An 11,504-nucleotide genomic window follows, 5' to 3' on the forward strand; every position below is an offset into this window, starting at 1 on the left:
GTAACCTGGGGTATGAGGCCAGGCTTCCCGGAACTTGCTATCTGAGCTAGGCCAGAAAGGCTGAGTACACAGGCAAAAAAGCGCTGCAGACTGCCCCCCAGGATGCAGGTGCCAAAGGGAGGAGAAACCAGCAAGTGCAAAAGCCCTGTGGTTGAAGGGGCTTGGGAGTGTTTGGAGAAGGGCAGGACCAGAATGTGTGGGGGCATTGAGGAGGTTGGGGAGGTGGGTAGGGACCAAACCACTCAGGGTCTTGAATGCCAGACTGTGGAGCTAAGAGGGCCATGGGGTGCCAGGGAGAATTTTGAGTAAGTGATGGGCTGGTCTATTAGGTGTTCATAAGATCGCTCTGGAGCAAACTGGAGAACCAACTCGGAGCTCTAGGGGGTCAGGAGAAAGCCTGGGATGGGGCCCAGGGGAGGAAGAGGAGGACTCAGAAAGAAACCAAAGACGGTGCGGATAGCTGGGTTCCTTTCCTCCTACAAGGCTGTACCTGGGGTAAGGGGCAGGTTTCTGGGCCCCCGGTTGCCGGGTAGAGAAGCGAAATCAGTAGACACCAGCTGCTAAAAGGAGGCTGTTTATGGACTTGGCAGCATATCACAAAGCCCAGGGTTCCCGAGTGTGCTCTCTCCCTGGGCACGCACAAGCGCTTTCCTTAAATTGTCTCCTCGCCCCGCTCCCCTCCCGCCCCTGGCTACGGGTGCTCCGTGGGGAGACTCCAGCAGGGACTAGGAAGCCCAGGTCGACGATCCTTCCACGGGGCTACTTGCATTGCGGGGGGCAGTCTGCAGAGTCTGTTCTCCCAAAGGGTTGCCTCAAACCTTTCAGCTGAGGGCCGGGAAGGATCAAATGACCTCCGTCTCCATCTTGCCTTCCACTTTTTTCTTCTGTTTCTCCATCACCGCCTCCAGTTCCGACACTTTCTCTTTGTCCTGGGGGGACGGTGGACATGACGACTGGCGTCCGAGCCCTTGGCCCCTCGCTATGCGGGCCGGGGACAAGCATCCCGGCTCACCTCCAGCAGCGCACGCTGCACGGCGACCTGACTGTAGACGCGCGTCCCCTGCTCAGGGCTCACCGCCCGCAGCTCCTCCTTCTGCAGCGAGAAGAGCTGCGCGCCGGTCAGCATGCCCAGCGCATCCAGAGTCCTGAGCCAATGGGGACGCTGTCAGATCTGCCGGCCAATCATGGCTCCAGCTCCCCACCCGCCAATCACAACTCGCCATGGGGAAAGGCGGGGCTACAGGCCGCACACAACTGCCGGAGGGAGGCGGAACTTCTCTAAACACTCCAATCGGAGCTTGAGAAAACAGGACAACCGCAGTCTGCCATCCATTGTTGCAAGCAGCGGGACTCTAGCTTTGGGCCAATCCCGTTTTCCCGCGGTCCACCACGCCCCCCCTCTGGCCCAATCAGAATGCTCCGTTTCTAGCGTTCCTAGCTCAGGCCTGGAACCGGCAGCAGCCACTCACCCGGAGCTAAAGCCCTTGGCCTGCAGCCAGGCGCGGACCTCTGAGGCGTCCGAGCGCGGGCTGAGCTGCGGCTCCGGGGCGCGAGGCCCCGGGGCTGCGCGACTGGGGCCCGAGCGGCCCTGGGCCAGGCGCGCCTGCATCTCCTCGTTGACACTGAGCATCTGGGAGAATTTCTCTGCAGGCGGGAAACCGGACTCAGGACGAAGGGTCCTGTGCCAGAGTGGGGGCTGGGGTTGGGGGAGCTCCAGCGTCCTCATGATGGGTCAGGAGTCCATTTGTCTTCCCGAGCCTCGGTTTCCCTGCCTGGAGAGTGAGGACACGGACGGCTCCCCGGAGAGGGTACCCCACCACTCACCTTTCTGGCTAGGGTCCAAGCTGTTAAGACTACTGCAGCTGTCCCAGTGGGGCTGGGCCGAGGCAGGGGCCGGCGCGGGTCGGGGAGGGGCAGTGCTGTTCTAGAGGGGAAGGAGAGGGCCGCCTGCGTCAGAAAGGCCCCAGAGACGGGCTCCTCTTCCTCCTCTTGGAGGTTAAATTTTTGAATCCCCAGCCACCTCCTCTGCTAGTGTCCTTGCCCTTGACAACTGATCCCCATGCCTTCGACTCCCAGGACCCAGGATCTTGCCTCCAGAATTTCTTTCAAGACCCAGGAGTCCGCCCTGGCTCACCAGACTCTGGGCAGGGCTTTGGCTGCGGCTCCGCTGGGGCCCTGGGTGAGGTGTTAGGATATTAAAGGGTATGTATCCCTCCTGCCCAATCTGGTCCCGCACCTTCCACCATTTGCGCCTGTCATCCAGGACCTGGGGGAGGTAAGAAGGGAGGGTTCAGAGCCTGAGTCTGCAGCTGAGGCTGGGTCCACTCCAGCCCCACAGCCCCCGACCCCTCTGACCTCCAACACATCCTGCTGCTTGACCGATAGCTCGCTGCTGTTTCGGGCCTGAAAGTCATAATTACATAGGACCCACTTCCCCTCCGGCTCCGGCTGAGGCTCAGCTTCTGGCTCCTGGTTTTGGTGACTGAGGAGAAGGGGTAGAGTTGAGGATAAGGAGGCAGCCAGTTCCACTGCTCTGGGTGACGGGGTGTTGGTGTGAGCTGGGGTTAGAGCCAAGCAGGGGTTCAGGCAGGGATCCAGATTAATACTGTTAATGGAGATTTGAAATTGGAATAACAGCTTGAATGTGTATTGTTCTTTATGCACCTGACACATAACATGGGTATTGGCATTACCTCCATTTTATATATGAGAACGTTCAGGCTCAGAGAGATAAAATCACTTGTCCCAGATTACACAGCTATAGACAGCTGCTATTTAGTGAGCATCTACTACATACTGAGCTCATGCACAATGCTAACCCATATTAATAATAAAAATACTTATATAGCACTTACTACATGTTCCAAAGTCAAAGTTACATATATTAGCTGATTTGATTCTGGAGACAACCCTTGAAAGAATCATAATTTGGCCCCCCAGTCCCTTCCTCACCTAACTCCTGATTCTATTATCTCCATCTTACAGGGGAGGAAGCAGAGGAACAGTGATGTAAAGTGACAGGGTGATGAAAAGGTCACAGGGCAAGGAAGAGCCATGAGGGGCTGGGACCCAGGCAGGCTGGCCCCAGAGTCCCGCGTCACGCGGCTCCACCATGCATGCAGCCGGATGAGAACCTGAGCTCCTAGCTGCTAGCCTGTACAGCCTCACAGACTTCTCACTCTTCCAGGAAGGGATTATTACTAGGCCCATTTTTTTCTGCAAAGAACGTGAGGCACAGACAAAGTGAGTTAAAATCTGGGTGTCAGACCCAAGAGTTAGAAGCAGGCAGGGGGGAGGGTGTCTGCGAGACCAGGCAGCTGGTGGGAAGGGGAGTGGGATTTTGGCTCTGACCCCGAGTAAGAGGGACCTCAGCCAGGATCAGGCCTACCTTTGCAAGGGAGAGGGGGGGTCTTCAGGGCCGCGGCACCCCCTGTGTGGGGCCAGCAGCTCCCAGCATGCCGTCCCTGCTGAGATCCTCTGCCCGGGCCCTCACCCAGACCCCCTTCTGCTCCTCCAGCCTTGCTGCTCTGTTTTTCTCTGTTCCCACGTGGCTTCCCTCCCACCTGCCCTCCGACTTGACCAGGGACCCTGGAGTCCTGCCGTAATAATCCTTTCATCCCCCAGGACGCAAAAGTCCGCACCTCCATTGTTTGTTGGAACTGAACTTGACTCCTCAGTTCTTTCCTCCCTCAGAGATCCAGGAGTCCATTTCTCAAGCCTTAATTTCCTCGACCTTTTAGCTCTTAAACGGTCCCAGTCTGATGCCCATAAGGGACTAAAACAATTGTTTTAGAGCCTTGGGAAAGCGAGGGTCCAGCCCGCAAGCCTTCACCTCTCTCAAGGGCCCAGAGATACTGCCACTTCCTATCCTTCCCAGAAACTCGCTTCTTGGCCCCTGAAGTCCCAAGCCTGCTTCTCTGGGCCCCCAAGGTCTCAAGCACCAGAGCCGAGCTCTTCTCAGAACCCCGATGTCCAATTCCCCAACCTCTTCCTTCCAAGACACAGGATTCTGTCCTCTTAGGGACCCAGGCAGGGAGCGTCCCAGGCTCTGGGCAACCAAACTGCCTTATTCTAGCCCTTTGGGGACCTAGGGTCCAACCTCTCAATTACCCACTCCCAGCTCCCTCCTCCCTCGGACCCAGAAGATGGGGCCCTGCTCCCTCCCTCCCTGGTTCTTCCCCCCTCTCCCAGCCCCCACCCCACCTCCTCACCACCTCACCCACCTGCGAAGAGCCGGAAGACAGAAGGGAAAAGACAGAAAAAAGGGGGGTGGATCAGCATTGGGAACTCCCAAGACACACCCTCCTCGACCCCACCTGCTGCGCCCTGGGGCCGACACTCACCCATTGACAGCGACTTGGGGGGCGCTTTGCTGCAGGAGACGAGAGCAGCTGTCAGGCGGGGCCAGACTTCCAGGCCCCGGCCCGCTGTGTCGCGACGGGGAGCTTGTTGCTCCCCTGGAAGCCTTAGCCTCACCTGCCGGCGCCGCCGCTCGTGCTGTAGCTGTTTCTCTACTGGGTCCTCCCAGGCACGGCCCTGCGGGTCAGTGGCCGGCGGCTCCCAGCCGCTGTAGAACTCGGGGCTGTATGGGGGTCCTTCCTCCGGGGGCAGCTCCAGCCTGAGGCCAGGGGTGGGCAGAGGGCTCAGGGATCCTGAGCGGGCTCCGGACTTAGCCCTGTCATTAACTTCCCTTCCTCTAGGCATCACTCTATCCCAGCGACTGCAACCTCACCCCATTCTGCCAATCCCTGCCCCGTCTCTAAGCTCCACCCACGACAACCACCTGTATTTGTAAATACACAGGTTCCACTCTATTGCTCCGCCCCAGCCTCGGAATCTCCCCCGAGTCCTAGCTCCGGTTCTAGCTGCACAACCCGCCGCTCTCCCTGAGTTCCGCCTCTGGCTCTGCGCCTACCCCCTTGCAGCTCTCAGCCTCTGAGCGCACGGGCTCCTCCCCCTTTCCAGCCGACAGGCCGAGCCCTTGCTAAGCCCCGCCTTTCGGGATAGCCCCGTCCAAGTCCCTCAAATCCGGCCTTTTGTTCCAGCTCGAGTTTTGGTTCAGTTTTAGGCCCCTCCTTCACACTAACTTCTGGCCTTTCCTCCAATCGGACTCCGGCATCTGTGCTACTTACTGGCTTATGTGCTAGGCCCCATCGCCCTTCAAATTTATTTGGCCACACACTCTAGCTGAATCCCGCAATTAACCTTCGCTCCCAGCCTCGCCCTCCAACCACCAAGCCCCTGCCTTCCACCGGCACCTCGAACTCGCCACGCCCCCTGCCCTTCCGTCCCGCCCCTCAATCGCCATGCCCCGCCCCCCACCGCCCTCCAATCACCGTGCCTTGCCTTAGACCACCCCGCGCAAAATGCCCCGCCCTGCCTCCCAGCCCTGCCCACTAATTTGTGCCCTGCCGCCGGCCCAGCTCCTCAGTCACCACGCCCCGCCTCCCAGCCCCTTCTGCCTGTTACCCCACGCCCTGCCTCCCTGCTCGCCCCTCACCCCGGGCGGGTCCACCAGTCCCCCAGCGTGGTCCAGAGCGTGTTTTCACGTGGGGTGACGTTGTCCCGCAGCAGCGCCACGGCTTCGGATGTCAGGTGCGGGCGCCGCACGCTGCTCGCGAACTGGGGGCCGCCTGACGTGTCCACAATCTGCCAGAGGAGAAGTGGAGGCGCCATCAGACCCTCCCTCTACAAGTCGAACCTCGATTCCTCCTCCTGCAGGGGGACCCGGGATCGGGGCGTGGGGGGGGGTGTCTCACCATCTGCAGAGGTCCGAACAGGAAGTGCAGCAGCTCTGGGGAGGAGGGGTTGGCGATGTTGCTGCGCAGCCGGGCCTGCGGACGGTGCTGGCATTAGTGCGGGCACGGGTCAGGCTCGCGCCCCCTGCCCTGGTGCCCCTGCCTGGAAGCGTCCTCACCAGCAGGCTGAAGGCGTACTTGATTTTCTGAAGCACGTCGATGTACTCGTCCTCGGAGGGCGGCTTCGCCCGCAGCGTCAGGAGGCCCTCTGTGGGTGGGGGAGGCGGGTGCGGAGATGGAGCGGGGATAGGTCGGGCAGGGTCAGAGAGGCAAGCCCCCAGTGGGATCGCGACGGGGAGTCAGGCCTGGTAGGGGGTGCGAGGGGAGGTGCTAGGGAGAGGGCGCGCATTGGGGAGTGACCGTGGCTGCCCAGAACCCGCTCCGGCGCGCCCTCACCCCCCGCCGCCCGGCGCCGGTTCCTGCGGCCACGCTCCCGGTGCTCCAGGACTCGGGCCGCCTCCGCAGACTTCTGCAGCCTCGATACGAAGCCTTCCACGTCGTCAAACACGTGGTTCAGGATGTCCTGGGGAGCAAAGAAGGGACGTGTGGGACCCCTGAGTTCCGGACACTCAGCACCCCAGATGAAGCCCTCAAGGCAGGAGCGCCAGGACACCCTTCCAGGCCACGCCTCCGATGTCTGACCCCGATTCCCCCCACACCCCAAGAAGCGTGACCACCCCCGAGAAACATCTCCGATGTAGGACCCCATAGCTGATCCCGCCCCCACGCCCTGGCCCCCCCTACTCGTTTACCACATCCCGCTCTGCCTGCAGACCAGCCAAGTCTGGGCCGCGGGGGCCCAGGTCCGGGGAGGCCGGGTCAGCTCCGGTAGAGCTGTGCGCCAGGCCGGGCCGCCGCGCCTCTTCCGCCTCGGGGATGGGCTCCACCTGGGGTCGCGCGCGGCCCGCGGCCGGCGCAGAGGTGCTAATGACAGCGCGGACCGACGGGCGGCGCTGCAGGGGCGGAGTCTCGGCGGTCGGCGAGGGGCGGCGCAGCAGCTCCTCCTGCGTGGCCCTGCGGATCGATAAGGGACAACTTGGGTCTGGGAAGGATGAAATTCGAGGTTCAGAATTTCACACTATGGTTCAGAGGAGTCAGGCTCAGGGTGGAAGGAAGAAATCCAAGACATGGGGGGGAGAGCACCTCTCTAGAGAGGAACCGAAGCCAGCGGGAGGAGAAATCGAGGGCCAGAACCGGGAAAAGCAGTCTTGGGAGAGGGAGCGCGCTTGTCTGGGAGGTACTGGCAAGATTTGAAACAGGCTATGCTTGACTCCATTCAAAACTCGTGTTCTAGGCTAGTGGCTTCAGCCATTTCTCGGATGGGGAGACTTGAGGCCCAGAGCCCCCACCCATCCTCTCTTTTGCCCCGCTGCCCTCCTTACCTGAGCGCCGCCGCCCTGCGCTCCCCGCGGCCGGAGCGGTAGTTGTGCAGGGCCCCCTGGATGTCCTCCCGGATCAGCTCCGCCTGCCAATCACGCCGTCAGGCCACGCTCCCGATCGATTCCCTGGCACGACGCCAGGCCACGTCTCGGGCCCGTTCACGTGGGCACTGTGCCCGCACACGGACACGCCGTGGACTCACATCCTCGCCCTAAACCGGCATCACCCTGGCCACGCCCCCAACCCCGGAGGCCCTGTTCCCGCGTTTCCTCGCCGCCCCTCCACCGCGTTCGCCCTAGTCCTGTTCTGGCTGCCCCGCAGACCCTTTCCCACGTTCTGTTCACACACTGCCGGGCCCTTCCGCCTCCATTCCGCCTTCACTTTCTGACCCGACTCTGTCCAAACTGTCCTCAAACCCCACCCCTCTCCACAGTTGCTTTCCAGGCCCGCCCCCTCCGCTGGCCCCGCCCCCGCCTCCTTTCAAGGTCGCGCCCATTCCGGGGCCCCGCTCCCTTCCCGGCCCGGCTCCAGACTCCGCGCAGGTCCAGCCCGGCTCCAGGAACACCCGCGGTCCCAGCAGAGGCCTGGGCGTGGGCCCTACCCCGGCGCGCTCACCCCGAGGCGCAGGCCCTGGAAGAAGTGCACGTCAGGCTGCGTGCGCTCCGGCTCCTGGCACACGAGCAGCAGCAGCGAGCGGCTCCGGCCGGGCGGCATCACCGCGTCACAGCGCACGATGGCGCCCAGCGGGTACGACTCCAGCTCCTCCTGTGGGATGGACGGCGGGTAAACTGAGGCCCGAAGCCGACGATACTCCTAAATGGCTACAGCAGTGCCAGCAGGTACGGCTACTGCGCAGGGCCACCTCGCAAGGTTAGGAACTCATAAGGGCTCAGAATGACACCCCCATTTAACAGATGGGTCTATTAAGGCTCAAAACGGGGGTACAGTGCCTTCCCAAAGTTCCCAGAGGAAGGACAGCAGGAGTCAGGATTCGCACTCAGGTCCCACACGTCCCTATGCCTCAGCCAGCTCCTTGCATCCGCGTGCCCCTCGCACCTTGGAGACCGGGTCGAGCAGCGTGACGTGGTCGGGAGACACGCGCAGCAGCATCTCCTGGGCCCAGACCCGGCCCTGGCTGTCCATGACGGCCAGCTTCCGCGAGGCATCCTCCACCGTGTGCACGCCATCCTCCTCACCCAGGCAGAACGTCACCAGGTGCTGGCACGCACCACGGAGAAATGAGTACCAGGATGACCGCAGGCGGGCTCAGAATCCCCTGGAGTCAGCCTTCCAGCCTGACACTAACCACGTCTCCTCCGGAAAGCCCTCCAGGACCTCCTGCTCCACTTACTGACGCCTCCTCCCAGTGCCCTTTTTGCTCTTTCAACAGAGTTACTAGCACCTGGGTCTGTCTTCCTAGTGAGACCGGAGGCACCTTGAAGGCAGGGAACCGTCTGCATCCTATCTAGTCCCTGCTAAGTGCCTCTGCCCCCATTAAAGCACCTGGCCTACTTTGTTGGCACCTCTGGACCTTGTCTGATCCCTACGCAGCCAGGATTGCAACTGAATTGTCCCTGTGGCCCGACTGCCCAGCACAAGAGCCGGTCTGGAGAAGTCGGCGGATGTAAGTGGACCTGGGTCCTTGCACTGAACACCCGCGTCTGAGTCGAGGTGGAGGAAGCCCATTCTGCAGGTGAGCAAACTGTCTGCGGGCCCCTCCTGCTTGCAGGCCAGTGGCTCTCAACAGTGCCATCTCCCTGGGGCTCACCTTTCCTTCCCGACACTCCCCTTAGCAATGCAGACCCCAACTCACATTGACAAGATACTGGGAAACGTCGGCCATCACCACGGTGGAGTAACGCTTCCTCTGCTCTGTGGGATGGGTGGGGGGGAGGAGAATGGATCCAGGGGTCCAGGTCCCAGCCCTCCTCCCTCAGACTGGGGGTCCTGTTCTTGTCACACACAGACCCAGTTTCCTTGTCTCCAAACTCACCATAGATAGACTTGGCACTCGGTTTGGGGGCAGCTTCTGGGCTACAGGAGGAAAAGAGGGATAAGAGGGGCGGTAGGAATTGGAGGCAGATCGCGGGGTTTTTAATGCCAAGCAAGGCAGCAGCACCACATGGTGAGGGCAGTGGAAGGCGGGGCGGGCACGGTAGCGATAGACTCTAATATGACAGGTACGGTGGTGGTACTTTCGGGGTGGGGTGGGGAGTGTGGTCTTCACTGTCACACAGTCCTGGATTCGAATGCCCTATCAGCTGCTTCCTTGTCATAAGACCCTGGGTAGGAGACTTACTCTAGCCTGCTTCAGTTTCCCTTTTTGTAAGGTAGGGGTCAGTTACCCTATAGCCCTCGTCTGGTAGGGTACTGGGCGAGTTCAATGAGATAATGCAGTGAGAAGTTTCACAGCCTCAACCACTGTTACTATCGTTCTTGTGATGATGCGAAGTGTTTAGCACACAGTAGTTGCTCAATAAGCAGGAATTCTACACTAGCGTTAGTATTTGCAGCAGAGGGAGAGTTTTCTTCTTCCCCTCCCAGCCCTGCGGGCCAGGCTCTGCCCAGCCAGGTCCTCTCTCTCCTCCTGCCCCTGACCTCCTCATCAAGCTCACCTTCTCCAAGAAGAATTCTTGGGTCTTATTCAGTAATAACAGGAACTCTGAGCTCAGGAGGGGTCAGGGATGCGGGCTGAAAACTCGGTCCGACCTCTGCCCCTCGGCCTGCTCCTGCTGCCCCAGCTCCCAACCGTTTGACTACCTCCGCCGCAGACCCACTGTTGCAGCTGTTCCCATGCGTCTGTCTCCCCGCTCACTCCAGGACGCCCGAACCTCTGCTGTAAAGAGCCTTGATTTTTTCACAAAGGGTCAATATTCAATAGTAAGACAAGAGCAATAGCAGTTCCCAAGAGTTGAGCACCTGTTGGTGGTCAGATTCTCTGCTAAATCTTATACGGACACTATCCCATCAGCTTTCAAATCTGTCACAGAGGCTCAGAGAGGTGACAGCCCTCAGCCAGGCTGAGTGTTAGTGGCTTGATTTGCACCCAGGTCCGTCTGCTCTGGAGCCAGAGCTCCAACCACAGGCTGGGGAGAGAAGGAGGCAGCTCAGGCATCTTTCTGAGTGTTCAGGCCTGGCCGCTGGACATGCCAAATGGCCGTGCAGTTGAGGGGGTGGGGCTTAGTGGGTGGGGGGTGCTTACCCTGTGGTGGTGCTCATGGTGCAGAGAATGGGGAGCTCCTTTCACCTGGAGGTGCCCTGGGAGCCGGCAAAGAGGTGAGCTCCTGACCTGGCCTGAGGGACCTATGATACTGGCCCTGGACTCCTCCCTCAGACCTGGAGTCCAGCCCCCAGCCCTCCTCCCTCAGACCAGGAGTCCAGCCCCCAGCCCCTCCTCCCTGGGGCCCAGGAGTCCAGGCCCCCAGCCCTCCTCCCTCAGACCTAAAACACTAGCCCCCAAGACCCTCAGGAATCCATGCATTCCAATCTCTAATCTATGTGTACCCGATTTTCTTCCTCTACTTAGGGATCCTGTCTCCCAGCCTTATCTTCTCAGTGGCCCAGGAGTCCTGGCTCACACCTCCGGCCCCTAACAGCCAAAGGGTTTTGACCCCAAGTCCTCTCAGAACTGCCCAGTCTGACCCCTCAGTCCGTGACCCTGTCCTCTGCCTTTAGCTGTCAGATCTCGTAGCCGTTTACCTGGGCAGGAATCAGGAGTTTCGGGCCCCAGCCGTTCCTGTGTCTGGACCCAGGAGCGGGGCCCCTGTTGCTCCTCCCCCAGCCCAGCGTTCCCACCTGCGGCCCTCCTCACTAGGCCCCCTCCTCACCTGTCGTCAGGCTCCGTCCGCACGCACCAGCAGGCCCACTCTCTGGCTCCCCTTCTTCCAGGGGGCGGCCCCTCCCACCTGCCCCCTCCCAGGGCTGGCGCCGCCTCCGCATACCTGAGCACTCACCTGGCACAGCCCGGCTGGAGCGGCCCTGGGTGGGGCTGGCAGGAAGACCAGCCTGGGTGCTGGGCAGCCTCCGAGCCAGAACCACATAGGCTCCGTCGTAACAACACTGGAGCAATAACAAAAACTGTAACTTGTTGTCACACTTGTTCACACATCAGAATCAAAAGCTCTGTCTCACACACCTGCTTCCAATTCTCCTACCGTCTCCGGGTGGACATCCACTTGTTCACTTGTCTGTGGTCCAAGTGAGGGGTAGGTGGTGGGGAAGGGTGGGGTTTGAACCTAGGGCTCCTTCTAGCTCCAGGGCCAGTGTCTGTCCCTGCCTCATGCACAGCTCCTGCCCGTGGCTCCTGCCCGGCCCCAGCCCTCCCCG

At 60.8% G+C, this 11,504-nt stretch overlaps 1 protein-coding gene across 10 annotated transcripts; it reads right to left on the minus strand.

The window, feature by feature from the left end:
• Positions 1-558: 558 nt before the first annotated feature.
• On the minus strand, positions 559-11,129 carry EPS8L1 (EPS8 like 1). 10 transcript variants are annotated; one of them, XM_057496596.1, is made up of 21 exons: positions 11,006-11,124; positions 10,683-10,767; positions 10,381-10,436; positions 9,172-9,212; positions 8,992-9,050; positions 8,235-8,396; positions 7,794-7,943; positions 7,181-7,263; positions 6,551-6,812; positions 6,195-6,321; positions 5,918-6,006; positions 5,760-5,834; positions 5,501-5,649; positions 4,477-4,618; positions 4,344-4,372; positions 2,356-2,605; positions 2,135-2,266; positions 1,825-1,924; positions 1,470-1,644; positions 1,013-1,145; positions 559-929 (listed from the first exon to the last, which is right to left on the minus strand). In XM_057496596.1, exons 3-21 carry the CDS (start codon positions 10,395-10,397, stop codon positions 843-845), a joined length of 2,262 nt encoding a protein of 753 aa, XP_057352579.1. In that variant the 5' UTR covers positions 10,398-10,436; positions 10,683-10,767; positions 11,006-11,124; the 3' UTR covers positions 559-842. The 10 variants fall into 10 exon arrangements, 7 of the variants coding, with proteins under 7 accessions (XP_057352579.1, XP_057352581.1, XP_057352580.1 ...); XM_057496598.1 differs by having other exon boundaries at positions 2,356-2,482; positions 11,006-11,123; XR_008995522.1 differs by having other exon boundaries at positions 695-929; positions 1,013-1,093; positions 11,006-11,127.
• Between the last annotated feature and the right edge of the window lie 375 nt (positions 11,130-11,504).

This window comes from Manis pentadactyla (assembly GCF_030020395.1).
Source record: "Manis pentadactyla isolate mManPen7 chromosome 15 unlocalized genomic scaffold, mManPen7.hap1 SUPER_15_unloc_1, whole genome shotgun sequence".
Classification (NCBI taxonomy): domain Eukaryota; kingdom Metazoa; phylum Chordata; class Mammalia; order Pholidota; family Manidae; genus Manis; species Manis pentadactyla.